The 19886-nt window shown below is 34.4% G+C and overlaps 2 protein-coding genes across 7 annotated transcripts in view; both read right to left on the bottom strand.

Annotated features, from left to right (window-relative positions):
* The window catches only part of LOC138715580 (uncharacterized), a 387038-nt gene extending 379424 nt beyond the window's left edge, over positions 1-7614 (bottom strand). Inside the window, exon 1 of the mRNA XM_069848654.1 lies at positions 7456-7614. The gene's annotated coding sequence lies outside the window, so the exon portion shown is untranslated. The remainder of the gene's footprint in view (positions 1-7455) is intronic.
* Positions 7615-7758: 144 nt separating this feature from the next.
* Positions 7759-19886, bottom strand: part of LOC138715578 (uncharacterized) — a 103205-nt gene continuing 91077 nt past the window's right edge. For 3 of the 6 annotated variants that reach the window (XM_069848649.1, XM_069848648.1, XM_069848650.1), the window contains exons 9-10: positions 9144-9383; positions 7759-8118 (exon numbers count right to left, since the gene is read on the bottom strand). In XM_069848649.1, the coding sequence (XP_069704750.1) occupies positions 9146-9383 (238 nt within the window). In that variant the 3' untranslated portion in view covers positions 7759-8118; positions 9144-9145. Of the gene's footprint in view, positions 8119-9143; positions 9384-19886 lie in introns of those variants that run through there. The other 3 variants (XM_069848652.1, XM_069848651.1, XM_069848653.1) reach the window with 2 other exon arrangements.

Raw genomic sequence — 19886 nt, 5'->3', positions numbered from 1 at the left:
TGGTGTATTCAAATTGAGTGTGACCAAATTTACATATTTATAATAATAATAATGGCTTTATTTAACGTGGCAGAGTTATGGCCATAAGGCCTTCTCTTACACTCAACCAAGATTAAAACTTGCTTACATACTTGAACATACAACTGGATCGGAATTAAGTAATTACATACTGATACAATTTAGGTACATAATGAGATCCAAAGGGGTAGTTACATAAAAATTTATCTCATAAAATAAAAATAAACATAGTGGAATACATATTAATGTTAGAATCAAATACCAATCTCACAAAAACAGAAGCCGATAATTCAATAAAAAATCTACAGTAAAAAATAAAAATAAACACAATGGAATACATATTCGTATCAGATTACAAGTAAGTAGGATTCACATAATTAAACCAGAAACCGACAATTGAATAAAATGTACACAATAAAAAAATAGACTAATAATAAAAAAATGATAATTAAAAAAACAACAAAGTGGGATACATATTGGTGTTAAGTGATAAATAAACACAATTTATATGATTATACAATAAAAATAAGAAACAAAAAATAAAAATAAATACAGTCGAACACATTGCATTAAATATTTGCAACGTATTAGGGATTTAGGTGTAATATTAGTTAGTAGAGATTGGAAAGAACAAAATGAAAATACCATAAACACAGGAAACGTAGCACTAACAGCAATAGACAAATGTTTAAATAAATGACCAAACATAGATAGCAAAAGACTGAATGATATTTACAGAGCTATGACTGAAGAAAAGACATTATATAATGTTGAGATATGGGGAAGTTACTTATTAGAACTAAACATAGACAGAATAAGCTCTAAATTTTGTAAGAAATATTTAGGGATCCCTTGAAATGCTTCAAGTATAGCAGCCAGATTGGAAATGGGGATGGAGGGCAGTAGGGGAACAATATTAGTTAGGAAAGTTAAATTTTTGGGTTATATCATAGAGAAAGAAGAAAATGCTAACTTGAAAAGATGTTTAAGATACCTACAAACAATGAAAACTAAGTCAAATTGGATAAAAGAATTAGAAAATAATGTAAGAAGTTTAGGACTAAATTGGTTATGGTAAGAAATTGGGGAAATTAATATAAATTTGAAGGTAAAATTATAATGAGGAGGAGTAACGAGATAGTGAGACAGAAAATATTTAGCAATTTAAATAGTTTAAAATCATTAATAATTTACAAAGAAATGAAAATCATATGGGGACAGGAAGAATATAAAAAATTTAACAGGGAAGAAAGGATGGGATAAGCATGGTGAAGATTGGGAATTTGGAAGCTAAAAAATAGAAGAGGAGATGTAAGAAAAGACATATGTCCTTTATGTAATAAAAAAGAAAACACATTACACATACTGGTATCTTGTCCAGAAAATGAAGGAACAAGAAAAATTTTTATTCAGGAAGCATTACTAAAACTAAATGTAGAAATAGCATATTTGAAATTGTATAGCACAGTAGACTAAAGAAAATTGAGGGAACTCGGAAAATTTTTGTATATAATGAAGAAAAAATGGGAAGGGAAAACTAAAATATAAGCATATGTATATAAGCAATATTAATCAAATGGAAAGAGTTTTTGTTAATAAACAACTATAATAATTACATGTAATATAGAATACATAGTAATAGTTATGAATAGTAAAATTTAGTTAAGGATGGTTTCTTGGAAAACAGAAATGTAACAGGTTCACCATTAACAAATGATTTTGATGACAATAAAATACATATATTTGGTGCTGCCATCTACATTTCAGCGAAAACATTGTTAGAATGGTCTTATGAGCAGGCAGTATAACCAAATACCTTACTATAATAATACCGGACAGCTAGAAATTTTACGTGTGAACGACGCTGGTGCTGCTATCTAGGCGGCCGGTGTGGTGATACTCGTGAAACAAGCTGTAATCAACTGCAATATATATTGTTGCTGGGCTAGTTAATAGTTTTATTAATTAGTGCTGTGTTAAAATGTCAGGGTGTATATTATGTGCTGTTTATAATTGCTACAAAATTACAGCATTACAAATTGCTCCAAATCGTACTTTCGATTTCCGAGGGATCATAAAACGTGAGTCAACAACATTCTTTAGTAGGCCTAATTCCTTCGTCTTTGTGTTGATAGAAAAATACAAATTAGATTTTTTATTTAGGCCTAATAAATGTATAGAAGTTAAAATGTATCGGAAATTTTAAGGTTTTATCAAATTAAGTTTTACTGTTGTTCACATGCCTTTACTAATTATTAAAAGCATCAGATAACTATCAATTTTACCTTTGCAGTTGTCAGCAATGCGTATATAAAGCATTATTGTAAATTCATTCCAGAATAATTGATTTTGTCTCACTAAACTAAAGAAGAAATATATAACAATTACAGAAAGTAATATGAAGAATGCAATATTTCTCATAATATGCAGCTTTGATATAAAATAATATTTTACATTAAATACTATTCAACATTTCTTAAATGTTTCATATATTATTCCACTCACGTTTTAAACAATAGTCTAAATCCCGCTATCTTAATATTTGTATACTTACTTACTTACTGGCTTTTAAGGAACCCGGAGGTTCATTGCCGCCCTCACCTAAGCCCGCCATTGGTCCCTATCCTGAGCAAGATTAATCCAGTCTCTACCATCATATCCCACCTCCCTCAAATCCATTTTAATATTATCTTCCCATCTACATCTCGGCCTCCCCAAAGGTCTTTTGCCCTCCAGCCTCCCAACTAACACTCTATATGCATTTCTGGATTCGCCCATACGTGCTACATGTCCTGCCCATCTCAAACGTCTGGATTTAATGTTCCTAATTATGTCAGGTGAAGTATACAATGCGTGCAGCTATGCATTGTGTAACTTTCTCCATTCTCCTGTAACTTCATCCCTCTTAGCCCCAAATATCTTCCTAAGAACCTTATTCTCAAACACCCTTAATCTCTGTTCCTCTCTCAAAGTGAGAGTCCAAGTTTCACAACCATACAGAACAACCGGTAATATAACTGTTTTATAAATTCTAACTTTCAGATTTTTTGACAGAAGACTAGATGACAAAAGCTTCTCAACCAAATAATAACAGGCATTTCCCATATTTATTCTGCGTTTAATTTCCTCCCGAGTGTCATTTATGTTTGTTACTGTTGCTCCAAGATATTTGAATTTTTCCACCACTTCGAATGATAAATCTCCAATTTTTATAGTTCCATTTCATACAATATTCTGGTCACGAGACATAATCATATACTTAGTCTTTTCGGGATTTACTTCAAACCCAATCACTTTACTTGCTTCAACTAGAATTTCTGCGTTTCCCCTAATCGTTTGTGGATTTTCTCCTAACATATTCACGTCATCCGCATAGACAAGAAGCTGATGTAACCCGTTCAGTTCCAAACCCTCTCTGTTTCCTAATGGCATATTCTAGAGTGAAGTTAAAAAGTAAAGGTGATAGTGCATCTCCCTGCTTTAGCCCGCAGTGAATTGGAAAAGCATCAGATAGAAACTGGCCTATACAGACTCTGCTGTAAGTTTCACATTTTAATTAATCGAACTAGTTTCTTGGGAATACCAAATTCAATAAGAATATCATATAAAACTTCTCTCTTAACCGAGTCATACGCCTTTTTGAAATCTATGAATAACTGATGCACTGTACCCTTATACTCCCATTTTTTCTCCAATATCTGTCGAATACAAAAAATCTGATCAATAGTCGATCTATTACGCCTAAAACCACACTGATGATCGCCAATAATTTCATCTACATATGGAGTTAATTGATTTTGTCTCACTAAACTAAAGAAGAAATATATAACAATTACAGAAAGTAATATGAAGAATGCAATATTTCTCATAATATGCAGCTTTCATATAAGATAATATTTTACATTAAATACTATTCAACATTTCTTTAATGTTTCATATATTATTCCACATTAGTAACTCACGTTTTAAACAATAGTCCGAATCCTGCTATGTTAATATTTGTATATGTAGACGTAATTCCATCCCAATCCTCTAGATGTCAGGTCCGCGATATTTCCCACTCACGCCAATGCTGCTAGTACACAGCTGTCCGGTATTATTATAGAAAGTTATTTGGTATAAGCAGCTATCGGATGCATTCAAGCAGGCAGTGTGTTTAAGTCAACAAAATAGTAACTATGGAAAAAGAGATTGGAAAATAAACCCAAAATATACCTAAGATATTTTCGTTACTATCTAAAATGTTATATTGTTATAGCATTTAAAATTTTAACAGATTTTTAAATAACCTGATATATTTATGTTTTCCAGCAACAACGATGGCTGCGACATTTACACTTACTCTGTGGGTTAATAATTAATACGAAAGTAGAAGCAGCAATCATTATAATAAATAGGCCTATCTGTATGTTTAGCATGTTAGCCCAGGCTGAATATCATTTGTTGTGTGTCCATGTTGTATCTATACTTACTCACTGGCTTTTAAGGAACCCGGAGGTTCATTGCCGCCCTCACATAAGCCCACCATTGGTCCCTATCCTGAGCAAAATTAATCCAGTCTCTACCATCATATCCCACCTCCCTCAAATTCATTTTAATATTATCTTCCCATCTACGTCTCGGCCTCCCCAAAGGTCTTTTTCCCTCCGGCCTCCCAACTAACACTCTATATGCATTCCATGCTATATCTATACTGGTACAAATTCGTTTTACATGTTATGTTACGTGTTACATTACTCCTGTCTTAAGCAGCCTAATTTTAACACAGATTACTGTAGATCTATATCAGTGGTTGCCAAACACCACGAAATTGTGACATAATAGAAATGAAACCGGCACACCACTACCGCAGGGAGAGGGGTGAAGTGGGTATCTGCTCAGGTAATTCAGTGAAGGCAATGCAGAGACGGACTGTGACCAGAAAACAAAAGCAATATAATATTCTTCTACTTATTAACTACACACACTTTTTCCGTGTTAACTTTTTATCTTCCTATTCATTATTTTCGTATTATTAATAAAATAAAATATATTTTCTTATTTACCATAAAAAGAACGTGTATTTTACATAAGCAGATATTTGAAAAAGCCGATACTTTTTACTGTTTGTTTATTAATGAAATATTCAAATTACACTACTTACGTCCAAAAAACGTCGAAGTATTTTACCCCGATTAAGACATAGAAGCCGATACTTTTTATTGTTTGTTTATTAATGAAATATTCAATTTACAGGTAAGGGCGTGGTAGTCTTTATAACAAGAAGAATAATAAAACAAACATTGTTCTTTTATACTTCATTTAAAAATTTTACAACAAATTAAGTATCTCATATTTTTGCCATCTACACAAAAGAAATACTTTTCCTCCCATGCTCCTTAAAATTAAGTTTTTACATATTATCTGTTTTCTGTTTTGGAAAAGACTTCGAAACATAATATGCTACACACTTGTAACATTACATGCATATGTCCGCTGCTGATAAATGTCTTTACTTATATCGAAGTATGATGTCATGGTTACGCTTAAGTGGAGGCAGGGGCATGTGTTGCGACACAGCTTTTGGCGATCACTGGTCTACATAATTGGAAATAGTCAGTTTTAGATCACAATCTTTTTTTTTCTTCAGAGGAGGGCCTATAAGCAAGCACTGTAGCCTTAGGCTTATTATGCAACTTCCTTATTTGTGATGATTTTGAAGTGCTCTTCAAGCAGGTGATTCACTGCTTGATGCCTTCTTATCAATTCGGCAATGACATCCAGTTCTGGTGAGTCTGCATCAACAGGAACGTCCCTCATCTCCCTGTTAATATGCTATCCCTCAGATCGATGGCATCTGTTCACAATTCACTTGCTTGCATTCTGCTGCATCTTTTGCCCAGAAGGCTGTGCCACTGTAGATTCTGTGACTCACTACGGCATCATCTGTTTGAATTAACTATTCTCTTTGGTCTGTTGTAGTCCACTCTCTTGAAGCCCCTATGGCTCTCTTGGATTTGTGTAGCTCCCCCAGACAGATGATACCTGTAGGCGAATCCTGGAACCATGTCTGTCACGATCTCCTGGCTGATCTCTAACTATTTAAATGGTACATGAAATGATGTTAATGAGGTGAAATGACAGTTACCAGCAATTCTGCTTCAGATAGTTGAGGGAAAACCTCGTATAACACCCTAATCAGGTAATTTGTCTCAACCAGGATTTGAACATGGGCTCTCTCGTTTCACAGTCAGGCCACAGTATAAGAATCAGTAGGGACAACTCTTGTCGGCACCTTTGATGTTGCTGGTACTACATTCAAGCTCAGTAAGGTCTAGTTCTCAATGAATCCAACTATATCGCTAGTATCAAACCACTATTAAAATATTAGTAAAATATTTATTTATTTATTTTATTGATCAGTAATACGAATAATTTTGTACGTATATTATCTATCATTAATATTATGTCACTAGGAAGTCAAAATACTTATATCCATTGTTGACGTTCATGTTCGCACTTCACCGCAATGGACGCCATGATGTATTATGATGTACTTGGATCAATTTTACCAACATAAGCCTCAAACAGTGACTTGAACGTTAGATTGCATATGGAAGTAATTATTATTATAGTTATATTGCCATTCCTTTGCCTCGTGTCTTTAAAATTATTAAAAGATGAGTAATGAATGTTTTCAGTTAATATTAAATTATGCCAGCCCTGTCATAATGGAGATCCATCTGGTGGAGGTTCCAGATAATACACCCGGTTTCGTGACATGCGCACTCAGAATTTGTTCCCACGAAATGGCTTAGGTGTCTTTACTGTATGTTCTCCATACTGTGGTCAGGCAGGCTAACCGTTACTCCACAGCAATGTACAAGACACAATAATTTCTTTCGTTGTCAATGATTATCTTTGAAATTACTTCGAGATTCATTCATTCAAACTGAGCCGAAAATTTTCAAATTTTGAAAGCATTACAAATTCTTAACACGAATTCTTTTGGATTGTACATTTATTGTACAGACCCAGAAACAAATTGGGTCACCTGAATATTTCAAGTTCCAGTTATAACATCCTGGAACTCTTTCCGAATATGAGGTGTCCAAGGCAATCACGTCATTCCTAATCAGTCACATCTGAATGCACTAGCAACTAATCTACGTACATTATAATTTTTTTAAGAAAAGATGGACAAGAATTTTTTTTTGTAGGAAAATTATTTTCAGAGAAACTGACTGAATCTGAACTGTTCCTTGAACTTAACATTTTCTTTATTATATTTTAAATGTTAAGTTACTATTTAAATTTAAATATGAACAGTTTTCATTAGAATATAATTTTGCGTCATAATAATTAAAGATTGAAACCTTTCCTGCAAAATAAGAGATTGGAAACATATTACTTCGGAATATGTATGGTAAGACTTTCCTGTGTTAAATTTCAACGTACCTCGTTTACATATTTCGACCTATTTATGGGTCATCTTCAGAACTGGTCGTTGTTGGTCTAGGTGCCACTTGTTCTGTTTCCTGTGAGGATGTGTTCCTGTGGTATAGTGTAGAGTCAAAGAGTGTGTGTGTTTTAAAGTTGAGTTGTGTGTTGAGAATTTCGTTGGGGTGTGTTTTTGTGTGTCGAGAGTATGCTGATTTTATAAAATGAAAGAAAAATCCTGTATTGGTACTTTTCTTAGACTCATACTTAAAGTTTCCTACTTACGATACATATTCCTTAAAAATAAGATCGTACTTTAAATGTAATTAATATATTTTTATTTGTGCGAAAATTTCTTCAGTCCAGCTGCCAAACGCCATCATAACAATTTTGAGAATTAGGGTAATAGAGATGCATATAAATTTTCAGTCTGGTTGTAGGTCCAATTTTGATCTTTGCATTTATTTGCAATGAAATGTCACAGGCAGTTCAGTATTGGTAGGTTACTGTAATGATTTTATCTTTGATATTGTGTAAACCTGGAGTAGACAATGGTAGAAATAAAAGTGAAAACTTCTTTTCATCAGTGCATAGATGTGTAGGTGGCTTCCTGTGGCATTCAGAGCTTCTTGTACCAGAATAGGTAATGATCCCCATCTTCAACAATTAGTCCATCGACTCCTGCAGAATGAAAGCGAATAACATTTATTAATAAGCTCAATAGATTAAATGAAACAAAGTCTTTTTAAAGTTTAGAAGTAAAAACATAGGCCTAATTAAATACCACAACTTTGAACTGAATAATATTACAAGTCATATACTGCCCGTGCCTCACTTCCTGAGCTGTTTCTTTGTGGAGCGAGATGCAGAGAGGGAGAGTGGTCGGGTACCGCATGTGCCTACTACCCTACGTTCAACTAATCGGCATTTTCAGGATTTCTTTCGTCAGCTATAGAGCAAGATCAGTCATGGACAAGCGAATGTATATGCTGTCCCCTCACAAAATAAATTATGTCCTTCTCATCAATTCCTGTAACTAAACACTAATACCAGTGAAAGATTACAGTCTCTACTTGAGATTATCGACCTAATTGCGATTACGGTTATCACATGTACACATCCATAAAATCTTTCCTCTATGGCAGTGTTTCTCAAACTTTTTCCACCGCGAAATCCCTTTTAATCTAAAGTGTAACTGCGGAATCCTTGTAATATTTTATTAGTATTTAACAGTTAAGAGACAAGTGAAAGCTAGTATCTCAATATTGTTCAGTGGGACGAATGTATTTGCTTTTTAAGCCTGCAATCTGGTTTTATGGCAGAAAGTTGTTGTCTCATTTTTACTGTACTTCTGCATTTTGTCTTTTCGGTATTTTGTTTTAGAGAACACATACGCAGAGAAACCAGTGATGAAAGTGATAATTAATACGGGTATTTTCCGTTTTAGATTTTCATCAAACATATTATTATTATTATTATTATTATTATTATTATTATTATTATTATTATTATTATTATCATTATTATTATCATTATCGGTGGTTTAATGATATTATTGATTCATATTTTCGTAATATTTATATATTTTTATACAGAGTGATTTATATAGAACTGACACATTTCTTTCATTAATTGTTTCAAAATGAATTGTACTAGTGACATCTTATTATACCTAAAATGTAGAGGAATTTTGGGAGATTATTTACCTCTATAGCAAATGTTGAAAATGTCCTCCATCCTGCATAAGGCACAACTCAACACGTCGTTCCATGTTACTGGCCACTCGTTGGAGGACTCTGTTGTCAATAGCTTGAATCTCCTGTGTGATGTTGTGCTTCTGATCGTCCAGTGTCTGGGGACGTGTGGCGTAAACCCTGTCTTTTAAGTAACCCCATAGAAAGAAGTCCGGCGTTGTCAAATCCGGAGATCTCGGTGGCCACAGGTTCCTGGAAATTATTCGGTCGTCAAAGAAACTTGCAATTAGTTCCATGGATTCATTTGATGTATGGCATGTAGCGCCATCTTGCTGAAAATATCCTTGACTCAGCTCTACATCGTCCAGTTGCTCAAGAAACTCCATGAAAATCAGTCGGTACTCTGCAGTGTTCACAGTCTGGTTAAAAAAAATTGGCCCCACTATTCTCTGTGCGGATATTGCGCACCAAACTCCGATTTTAACCGGGTGCATAGGTGGTTCATGGATGACATGTGGATTTTCGATGGCCCAATGGCGTGAGTTCTGTAAGTTCACATAACCGGATAAATGGAACCATGCTTCATCTGTGAACCATGTGATGGACAATATGGCAGGAGTTTGCACAATGAACGTCTGAAACCAACGACAATAATTCAATCTTTTATCCTTATCTGGTTCCTGCAGCTGATGAACAACTGTAACCCTATATGACTTTAGGCCTGCACTTTTCGCAGCTCTCTGACACAATGAGTAGGTGTACCCTGTCTCCTGCGACAAACGTCTTAATGATTTTTTGGGTGACTGCTCCAGTCGTGCTCTTACGTCAACAACCGTGGGAAGCCTAGATGAACGATGCTTGCCCTTTTCACTCACCAGAGATCCAGTTGTTTCCAATTTGTTTACCAGTCCCAGTATTGTGTTTCTTTTGGGAGGATTGTGAACACCAAATTCTCTCTGGTATGCCCTTTGAGTAGCTGTAATTGAATTCGTAATCCAGTATTGCTTCACAAGGAAGAGTCGTTGATTTAATGTGTACTGCATTTTCACGTTGATACAAAATGTCGAAAACAGCTGCCAACAATAGGAATAAAACAAACATCTGCGCACCTAGTGACAAGGAATCGAAACTCCAGAACATTCTGCTTAATTTGGTGCTAAAATTGGGTCAGTGCTGCCAACAATAGGAATAAAACATAAACATCTGCGCATCTAGTGACAAGGAATCGAAACTCCAGAACATTCTGCTTAATTTGTTGATAAAATTGGGTCATTGAATGAATTTCCAACGGAATAATTAAAGAAAAAAATGTGTCAGTTCTATATAAATCACTCTGTAGTAACCACTAAGTATAAAATAACCACCAAAGCAGCCCAATTGGCTAAGGCGCTTGCCTATCGATCCAGAGTTGCGCTCGGGCACGGGTTCGATTCCCACTTGGGCTGATTACCTAGTTGGATTTCTTCCCGAGGTTTTCCCCAACTGTAAGGCGAATGTCATGTAATGTTTGGCGAATCCCTGACCTCATCTCGCCAAATACCATTTCGCTATCATTAATCCCATCGATGCAAAATAACGTAGTAGTTGATACAATGTTGTTAAATAACCAAGTAAGAAAGTATGGAATAAAATTTAAAATCATATAGAGCTCACGGAACCCAGGAACATACAATGAGAAACGCTGCCCTATGGTAATTCAGCAGTTGTCCAGACTGAACGAAGAGTGGCCAAGTGTCTACATACATTTTAGGAAATCGTCATCAGAGATAATAGCGCTAGTGGTAACCACGATTAGAGTATCCAGTATTATAAAGAGTAAAAACCCCTACACTGGCATAGGATAATGTTTTCAGAACATGTAATATGCTGCCATGCCTCATGCTGCAGCTGCTGTGCTGGTCCGAGCAGATCTAAGAGGCGTGGTTATAAGCACTAGGGAGCTCTCGGTTCAGGATGTGAGACATGGGCAGTAGATTGCTTTGTTATATGTTTATTTTTTATGTGCGTCTTTAGCAACTGTAAAGGTTTACTATATCATAGTAACTTAAAAGTCTTTTGTTTTTGATGTGCGTCTTCAGCAACTATATAAGCTTACTTTACCGTAATATTTATTTTTATTTATTCTCTCCCAGTCCAAACACAGTGCATTGTAATATTGGCACTGTCAGCTCCTTTCATTAGCTACCGCCCACATTCAATTCAATTTTGAAGCAAATGAGATATAGGCAGGGGGGTGAAACTGAGAGAGGAATTTCCGGTAGCAAGACTGTGCAGGCCATTGTTTTGTTGCCTGATCACCAGAAGCAGTAAACTTTTCAATGTAATTTTTTGATTTGATGCTAGTGGGAAACTTCATTGTATACGAGATATATCACGTAGGCAACAGAGAGCCACACAGAACAACAAAAGAGCAGCTATATTTCTTTTGAGACGAGAGCCTGATGACTATTTTACGAGTCGTTTGTATATTTATGTTATTCAATTAAGAAAATAAGTGAAAATTTCATCAGAACAACTAATATTTTATTTATACTTGTTCTGTTGAAATTTTTACTTATTATCTTAAATAAATAATATAAACACACAAAAATAATAACATTCATCTTTAACAATCATTATAATTTGATCAACAAAACAACCAATATCCTGTTCAAATTTTCACAGCAGATCACCAGGAGCGCACCATTTGTTCTCTGCTTCCCTGTTGTAACATGTGCCGAGCACTTCTATTATTTTGTTGTTCTGTGGATATAGGCCTACTACCAATACTGGTAGTGGCAACTGAATGTTTGCCAACTTTACAGTTCACATCTCTTAAAAACAAATCTAAACTGGGATAAATAATGACATCTTGGCAAAATTCGGAATAAATAGGAGTCCCGACATATTATAAAAAAAATCTTGGACATAGGATCTAATTTGGGACTGTTCCGGAAAAATTGGGATGCATGGTCACCTTCAGACTGTAATACCTTCGTTGTAATCTTAGAATTCTGTTTTAAGAACATTAACAGAATCTTCATTCTCTCCCACAGATAGGCTTACAGCATGTAATTTCCACAATCATTATTAGTTTTCTAGAACAAATGGGAACAATAAAAAAGCAGTCTCTTCACTCTGTTCTTATGTAGTAAATTTCTTATATTTTGCAGTTTTTACATTTTCCTGTTACAAAATTAAAAAAGTAAATGTGTTAGGGTGTCGACTTTAATTTCACCTAACCTGAAAGAATTAGCCATAATGTTCCAACAACGTAATTCGTTGTGATTTTTCTAAGGAGTGAATTAATTTCGTAATCTCATAGTCAACGTTTTTGTTCACTTGTTATTACTACATGTTTGCATTATTTGATTCTGAATTTTAAAACAATACATGTCGAGGTTCAGAACAGCAAAACTCAAATGAATTCTCCTTCAGTTGCTATCGCTGCAGCAAGTCTATTCTAAGTATGATGTAGTATATAGTAATCATCACAGAACAACAAAATAATAGAAGTGCATGGTGCATGTTACGACAGGGAGGCAGAGAACAAATAGTGTGCTCCTGGGGTCTGGTCTGGCTGTGAAGCTTAACATTTGAAAATTTGAAAGCGATATTGGTTGTTTTGTTGATCAAATTATAAAGACTGTTAAATCAATCTTCTTAATGCATCCAGCTGTTTGCTGACAACATAAAGTCCACTGTAATCTATTCAGTTGTTGTTTTTCACGAGAAAAGAGGGGTATTTTGATCGGTGTTCATTATAGATGCCTGTTGCTAGTAGCCAGAGTTGGGGAGTAGTCAATATATACTGAAGGGCTGTCTCTTCTGCAACTGGTACTGATGATTTTAATTTACTTCTTTTGTGGTTTATGGATGGACAGTATAGAAAAATGTGTTCCAGATCTTCATCATGATTATTACACTACAGGCAAGTAGGAGTATCAGGAAGGTGAAATCGGTATAGGTATATTTGTGTGACAATGTGACCTGTTCTGGATCTTGTTAAAAATGTTTGAACATGTCTGGGCAAGTTTTTGTAAATTTCCAGGTAATTTGGTTTCTTTTGTACAGACTGTAACATTTTTCCTTTGTCAGAAGAGAGCCAATTGTTGATCCATAGGTTTGTAAAATGAGACTTTACTGAAGCAAAAGCAGTGGATAGAGATATCACTTGAAGAGGTCTTGGTTGCAAATATGTTGCCTGTTTTGCAATATTATCGACTTTCTCGTTTCCAGGTATACCACAATGACTAGGTATCCAGTGAAATGTTATTTCTTTTTGGAGTTCTTTTAGTTTACTTAGTTGTTTCTGAATTGGAATAATTCTATGTGCATATAGGTTTGGTACATATTTAATTACCTATATTAAATATAGCCCCCTTGGAGTCGGTAAGTATGCAAATAGATTTTTCAGAAATTTGAGTAACACACTGAAGAGCAGCATCAATAGCTAGCAATTCAGTGTCAAGACTGGAGGAGGATGAACATGGTATGAAATAATTTTCTTGATATTTTGAAATATAATACCCTGCTCCTGATGTCCCATTATTAGGAAAAAGACTGTTAAAGATGAATGTTATTATTTTTATGTGTTCATTATTTAATTAAGATAATAAGTAAAAATGTAAAAAAAGAAGTATATATAAAATATTTCTTAAATATTTTTAAATAAAATGAAATAATTGTTGTGATGAAATTTTCACATATTTTTAAAATTAAATAACATATACATACAAACAACTTATAAAACAGTCATCAGGCTCTCGTTTCAAAATAAATATAGCTGCTATTTTGTTGTTCTGTGTTGCCTACGAGCTATATCTCGTATACAATGGTGTTTCCCATTAGCATCCAATCAGAAAATTTATGTTTACTGCTTCTGGCGATCGGGCAACAAAACAACAGCCTGCACAGTCTTGCTACCGGAAACTCCTCTCAGTTTCACCCCCTGGTAATCATTAATTCATTTTTACTTCATTTACAGTATGATTCACATAGTGTTCGGCAAATCACCACTGTGATTCTATCTCCTAATATAGTCCTGTGTGACGTGACATCACTGAGAATTACATGTGCGTCTGATTACATATTGGTATTCATCTCCACTATTCTTGTACTTATGGACAGAGACGGCCTTTCTAACTTGGAAATGCCAATTTTGTTATCTATAGCTAATAAAACAATTCTGAGTTATAAGACAAAAGCAGAAGCAGAGTTTTCATAACTTGATTAAAACAATTTCATCTATATGATTATACTGGGTAAGTAAAAAGTTCCAAGACACCATTCTATTTCGAAGATGGAAGGAAAAATTAAAGATCTGACCAGCTCACGAAAGGATGGATGACAGAGCCAACCTCTGCTGGGTATTTCCGGAACATGGCCACCATCTTAGAGAAATGTGACATTTTTTTAATTTTAAGGCTGTCATGTGGCATATCAAATAAGGCCAAAATTTTCTCAGGAATTCATAGCCGTAATCAGATTTGACATATGTGTTCAAAAGTAATTAACACAGAAATTTGAAATTACTGGTTATGTTTCAGAACACAGTACGAAATGGAAATATAAAAATAGGAAATTTATCCTTCGAAGAGGTGGAAAAATTCAAATATTTTCGAGTAAGAGTAACAAATATAAATGACACTCAGGAGGAAATAAAATTTAGAATAAATATGGGAAATACCTGTTATTATTCGGTTGAGAAGTTTTTGTCATCCAGTCTGCTCTCAAAAACGAAAAGTTAGAATTTATAAAACAGTTATATTACTGGTTGTTCTGTATGGTTGTGAAACTCGGACTCTCACTTTGAGAGAGGAGCAAAGGATAAGGCTGTTTGAGAATAAGGTGCTTAGGAAACATTTTGGGTTAAGAGGAATGAAGTTACAGGAGAATGGAGAAAGTTACACGACACAGAACTGCACGCAATGTATTCTTCACCTGACATAATTAGGAACATTAAATCCAGACGTTTGAGATGGGCAGGGCATGTAGCACATACGGACGAATCCAGAAATACATATAGAGTGTTAGTTGGGAGGCTGGAGGGGGAAAAGATCTTTGGGGAGGCCGGGATGTAGATGGGAGGATAATATTAAAGTAGACTTGACGGAGATGGAATATGATGGTAGGGACTGGATTAATCTTGCTCAGGATAGGGACCGATGGCATGTGAAGGCAGCAATGAACCTCTGGATTCTCTAAAAGCCATAAGCAGTAGTAAGTAGTTTCAGGAAACTGGAGATGACATTGACAAAAGAGAAGAGGAGTGAAGTGATTCTGATGTTGGGGAAAGCAGCTGTGGTATCATAGCACATAACTTAATATGTCAAATCGGATTACAGCAATGAATTCCATTTTAGTCTCATTTGTAGGGCTGGGATTTTGATGAAATTGCATCTTTTTTCTAATAAGCCAGAAACATAGCTGCTTTAGTATTTATATGTTATGTAATAAACTGAGTGTTTTAAGACATATTTGTTAGGGCATGTTTTTGCATTTTTTGGTTGTTTCAATTCATAAGAGCATCTTTTTTTTAATTCGGACATTTTTAGAAATTTTCATTTAATTTTGGCCATAAATCCCCATTATTAATATAAAATAATATTTATTTCCTTTGGTATTTGTCTACATATTTTGTTCATTAATAGTCATTATTTTTTTACTTAGTCATTTAACGACGCTGTATCAACTACGAGGTTATTTAGCGTCGATGGAATTGGTGATAGTGATATGATATTTGCCGAGGATTCGCCATAGATTACCTGACATTTGTCTTACAATTGGGAAAAACTTCGGAAAAAACCCAATGAGATAATCAGCCCAAGCGGGAGTCGAACCCGCGGCTGAGTGCAACTCCAGATCGGCAGGCAAGAGCCTTAACCGACCAAGCTACGCCGATGGTTAATACCCATTATTTTGAATAATATTTTAATCGTTTTTCTACACAAATATTGCCATTTTAACATAGTACACTCCAATCACCCCTTCAATATAGACTCCTCTATACCTGCTAATTTCGGATAAGAGTGGCCTTGTGGTGAGGTACATGGAAATTACATCAGGTAAAATAATTAATTAAAGTGTACCACTTAGAAAAAATTATGTAAAATTAAATAAACTTAAATACTGGTACTACTCGTAGAATTTAATTTAATTACTAGTCTAAATATTAAGTAGTACAAAATCTCTTTTCCTGCTAAGCCAATTATGTAAGAACAATTTTTAGGGCATTTTTTAAAGATTTTTACGTCATAAATGCATTGTTTTTAGGATATTTTTTTATGATTTATAGGTCATTAAAATCCTAGCCCTACTCATTTGATATGCACATGACCCTCTTCCCATTTAAAATATGGACTTTGCTCTAAAATGGCGGCCACAATACAAAATTACCAGCAAAGGTTAGCATCTACACCTATTCCTTCATGACGACTCAAAGATTTTACATTTTTCCTTCTGTCTCCGAAGTTAAAGGGTGTCCTCAGATTCCCGACTCTATACATAATTTTGAAAAATAACTGTTCAAATGAAACCTTGAACTAGCTAGAGCCCGATCGCAATCTCATGGCACCAACATGCGCGAGCTTCTTTCTAAGGCTTCGGAGTGGGGGTTCTGTATGTGAGCGATTACTTACTCATAGAGCACACTGTTCAAACACCCCCCAACAAGACTCTTGGTGAGTCCATGTAAGTGGTTGCCAATTCGTCTTTCACGCAGTTGCCACAAGTTTACAATCAGGCTCTACATTAATATGCTTCTTTTAAAAGAAAAGTGATAACTGTGAAGTTAAAAAAATATACAGTTATAAAGAGTATAGTAACTCCAAAAAAAAAAAAAAAAAAACGTTGCTTTAATAAAGACTAGGAGAAAGAAAAACAATTTCACAACCGAATTTTCAAGTGTGATGATTAGGCCCCGGATTTTTATGTAATATGAAAGTACGAAATATGTACATAATAATGTAGTAAATATCGGGGAAATATATAATTAAATATGTAGTATCAATAAAATATGTAATTTAAAGTCACTATTTAAATTCACAAAACTGTTGTCACAATTTAACTGGTCAGTTGAAGTGGGAGGATATAGCCTGGAAAGTGACTTGCCATTTCCACCTCATTGTATAGTTTGCAAATACAACTTGTCACTACCACAATTTATGCTTTTTTTTCTTGTGCCTTAAGATTTCCTAGAAAAATATTTTTCTTTGACACACAAAATGGTATTTTGATTTACCTGACCATCACAGATTCTGAGAAAGCATTATGGCAAATGTATAGAGTTCAGGCACTCCGAATTATTATGTTTTACAGACAAAGAGTTGGAATCCCTAGTTTTATGTTTGTTTTTTTATTTATAAAAGAACTATTGTCTTAAGCCAGCTTTAGAAATTGAAGTATTTTCTATAGTTGTGAACAAAACATAACGACGTCAGTTCCCGAGCTCTCCCTCTTTGCCAGCATCGTGTACTATAGTGAAAACAAAAAGCGGCCTTCCAGTCGGAGTAATGGGACAGGGGCGTTAAGATGTCCAAGTATACCGGTATATGAAAAAAAAAATCAATAATTTACTCTGAAAAATAAAAAGAATTTAATAAAAAATTAAAAACTCAATAATTGCCTAGATATGTATAAAAATGTTACATTCTTTGCATTATATGTAAAATATGTAATATTACTAAGAATATGTAAAAATATGTAAAATGAAACTCAACTATAACTACCGGTATATCAGAACCACAAATCGCCAACATTCGTCATTTTCAGTAGTCTACAAGTAAAGGAATGCAATATGTAATTGAGGACCGTTTTTGCAAAACTTGCTAACTGCAAAATTGAGATTTTGATGGATTCGTTAACATAAGGTAGGCCTCTACATGATGTTCAAAGCGTCTTAGTAAAAATGAGTTATTTCTCTTCATTGTAGTATGTCAAAGTGTGATCGTTTTTTCAAACCTTGCTTTCTGCTATAATTTAGACATACAGCAAAATTTGCTTATTATAGTGTTTTGTCTCTCCTGTAAAATTTAGTTTTTTCAGTTAGCAAGTTTTGCAAAAACGATCCTGAATTACATAAGAATCCGGTCTCTAGTGATGATTATACAGCAAAATGTACAGTGCCGCACAGATAAAAGTAGCCTGCCTCCCATTTGAATGTAAATGCGATATTTTGACTGCTTCAGATTCTATTATCGTATTCTATCGTATCATAATGAAATGAGTAAATTACAACAATGGACAATTTTATGCAATAATCCTCTGGCAGATGCCCTCAATAATTTCTGGTATGCGAACTGAAGTAACACTTTCTCTTTTCATATTTTGAACAGATCCTATAGCCACTCTTTAACCAAACACTCTATTGCTCTCATTGCCGGTTGTCCTCTATCCAGAAAACTTGTCCCTGAAAATTTCGTAGGTTTCCTTAACCGAACATGTTCTCACATAAGCTTCCACAATTTCCACTCTTTCTTGTATCGAGTAAATCATTTTGCAGAATGCAAACAGACAGAGTAATTCGACTAATAACTATTGGCGAAATACTGCCAGGAAGAATGTCAACAATCGATTATTGCATAAAATTGTCTATTATTGTAGCTGTTTACTCATTTCGTTATGATACGATAGAATACAATAATGGAATTTCACAAATTAACAGACACCTTAAATTGGATTCAATTCTCTTTGCAGATGATTTGGTATTATTAGCACTTTCAGAAGACGACCTCCAAAGGTCAATATATAATTTGCAGCAAGTAGCAGCCACATACAATATGGAAATTTCAACAGATAAAACAAAAATTATTGCATTCTGTGGGAAATACCCAATACAAAGTAAAATTTGTCTCGATAATAAAATATTAGAAAGATGTAATAGTTTCCCATATTTAGGTTACATTCTTTCCATTTTTGAAGAATTGGACATATCACAGAAAATTAATAAATACACAAGAGCTATGGGCATTATAAATAGTGTGATGAAACCATCCTTGGTTCAGAAACACACCCGCATACGTCTCTACAACACATTGGCACGAACGATGCTCAGCTATGGCAGCGAAGCATGGACACTGAGGAAAGCAGATAAGAGCAGATAAAAGCAGAATAACAGCTTGTGAAATGTGATTCATGCAAAGAACAGCGGGCTATACTAAATGGGATCTGAAAAAAAAAATTGTGAAATTTTAAAGGAACTAAAAACTCAACCAGATCTAGATTACATTGTTCAATATCAGTCTAATTGGAAATATCATTTGGAAAGAATGATAGATTCACAAAGGCAATTTATGATTATGTACCACATGGCCAAAGATCTGTGAGTCGTCCTGCTAAGAGATGGCATGAAAATTTTATGTGAGACCGTAACAGACCTTGTGGCCTAACACTTGTCAGGCAGAAGAAGAAGAAGAACGCATTCACAAAACAAAACATTGAGTGATAAGGAAGCAATATCATTATTAACGAAGTCTGAAGTAATTTCAATTTTTCATACTGTCAAATATGGTCAGTTTTCTAATAACAAAATCTAATTTGTCAAAATAAACTATACGTAAGCATGTTTCCACAGTGTAATACCGATGCTAAATGTAGGGTTAAAGCCATATTGCTTTTCAAAATATACTCCATCACTTCTCACAGAATCTTGTCGTACAAACTCTGAAGAAATCAGGATGTTCTTACGTTTCTTCAGTTCTATCTAATGTAGGCAATTTGTTACATTGAACATTCAACTTTTCGCTGATTAAAACTTGTTTTTATGTTATTTCGAAC

This window comes from Periplaneta americana, chromosome 15, assembly GCF_040183065.1.
Source record: "Periplaneta americana isolate PAMFEO1 chromosome 15, P.americana_PAMFEO1_priV1, whole genome shotgun sequence".
Classification (NCBI taxonomy): domain Eukaryota; kingdom Metazoa; phylum Arthropoda; class Insecta; order Blattodea; family Blattidae; genus Periplaneta; species Periplaneta americana.
This window is presented reverse-complemented; position numbering and strand designations above follow the sequence as displayed.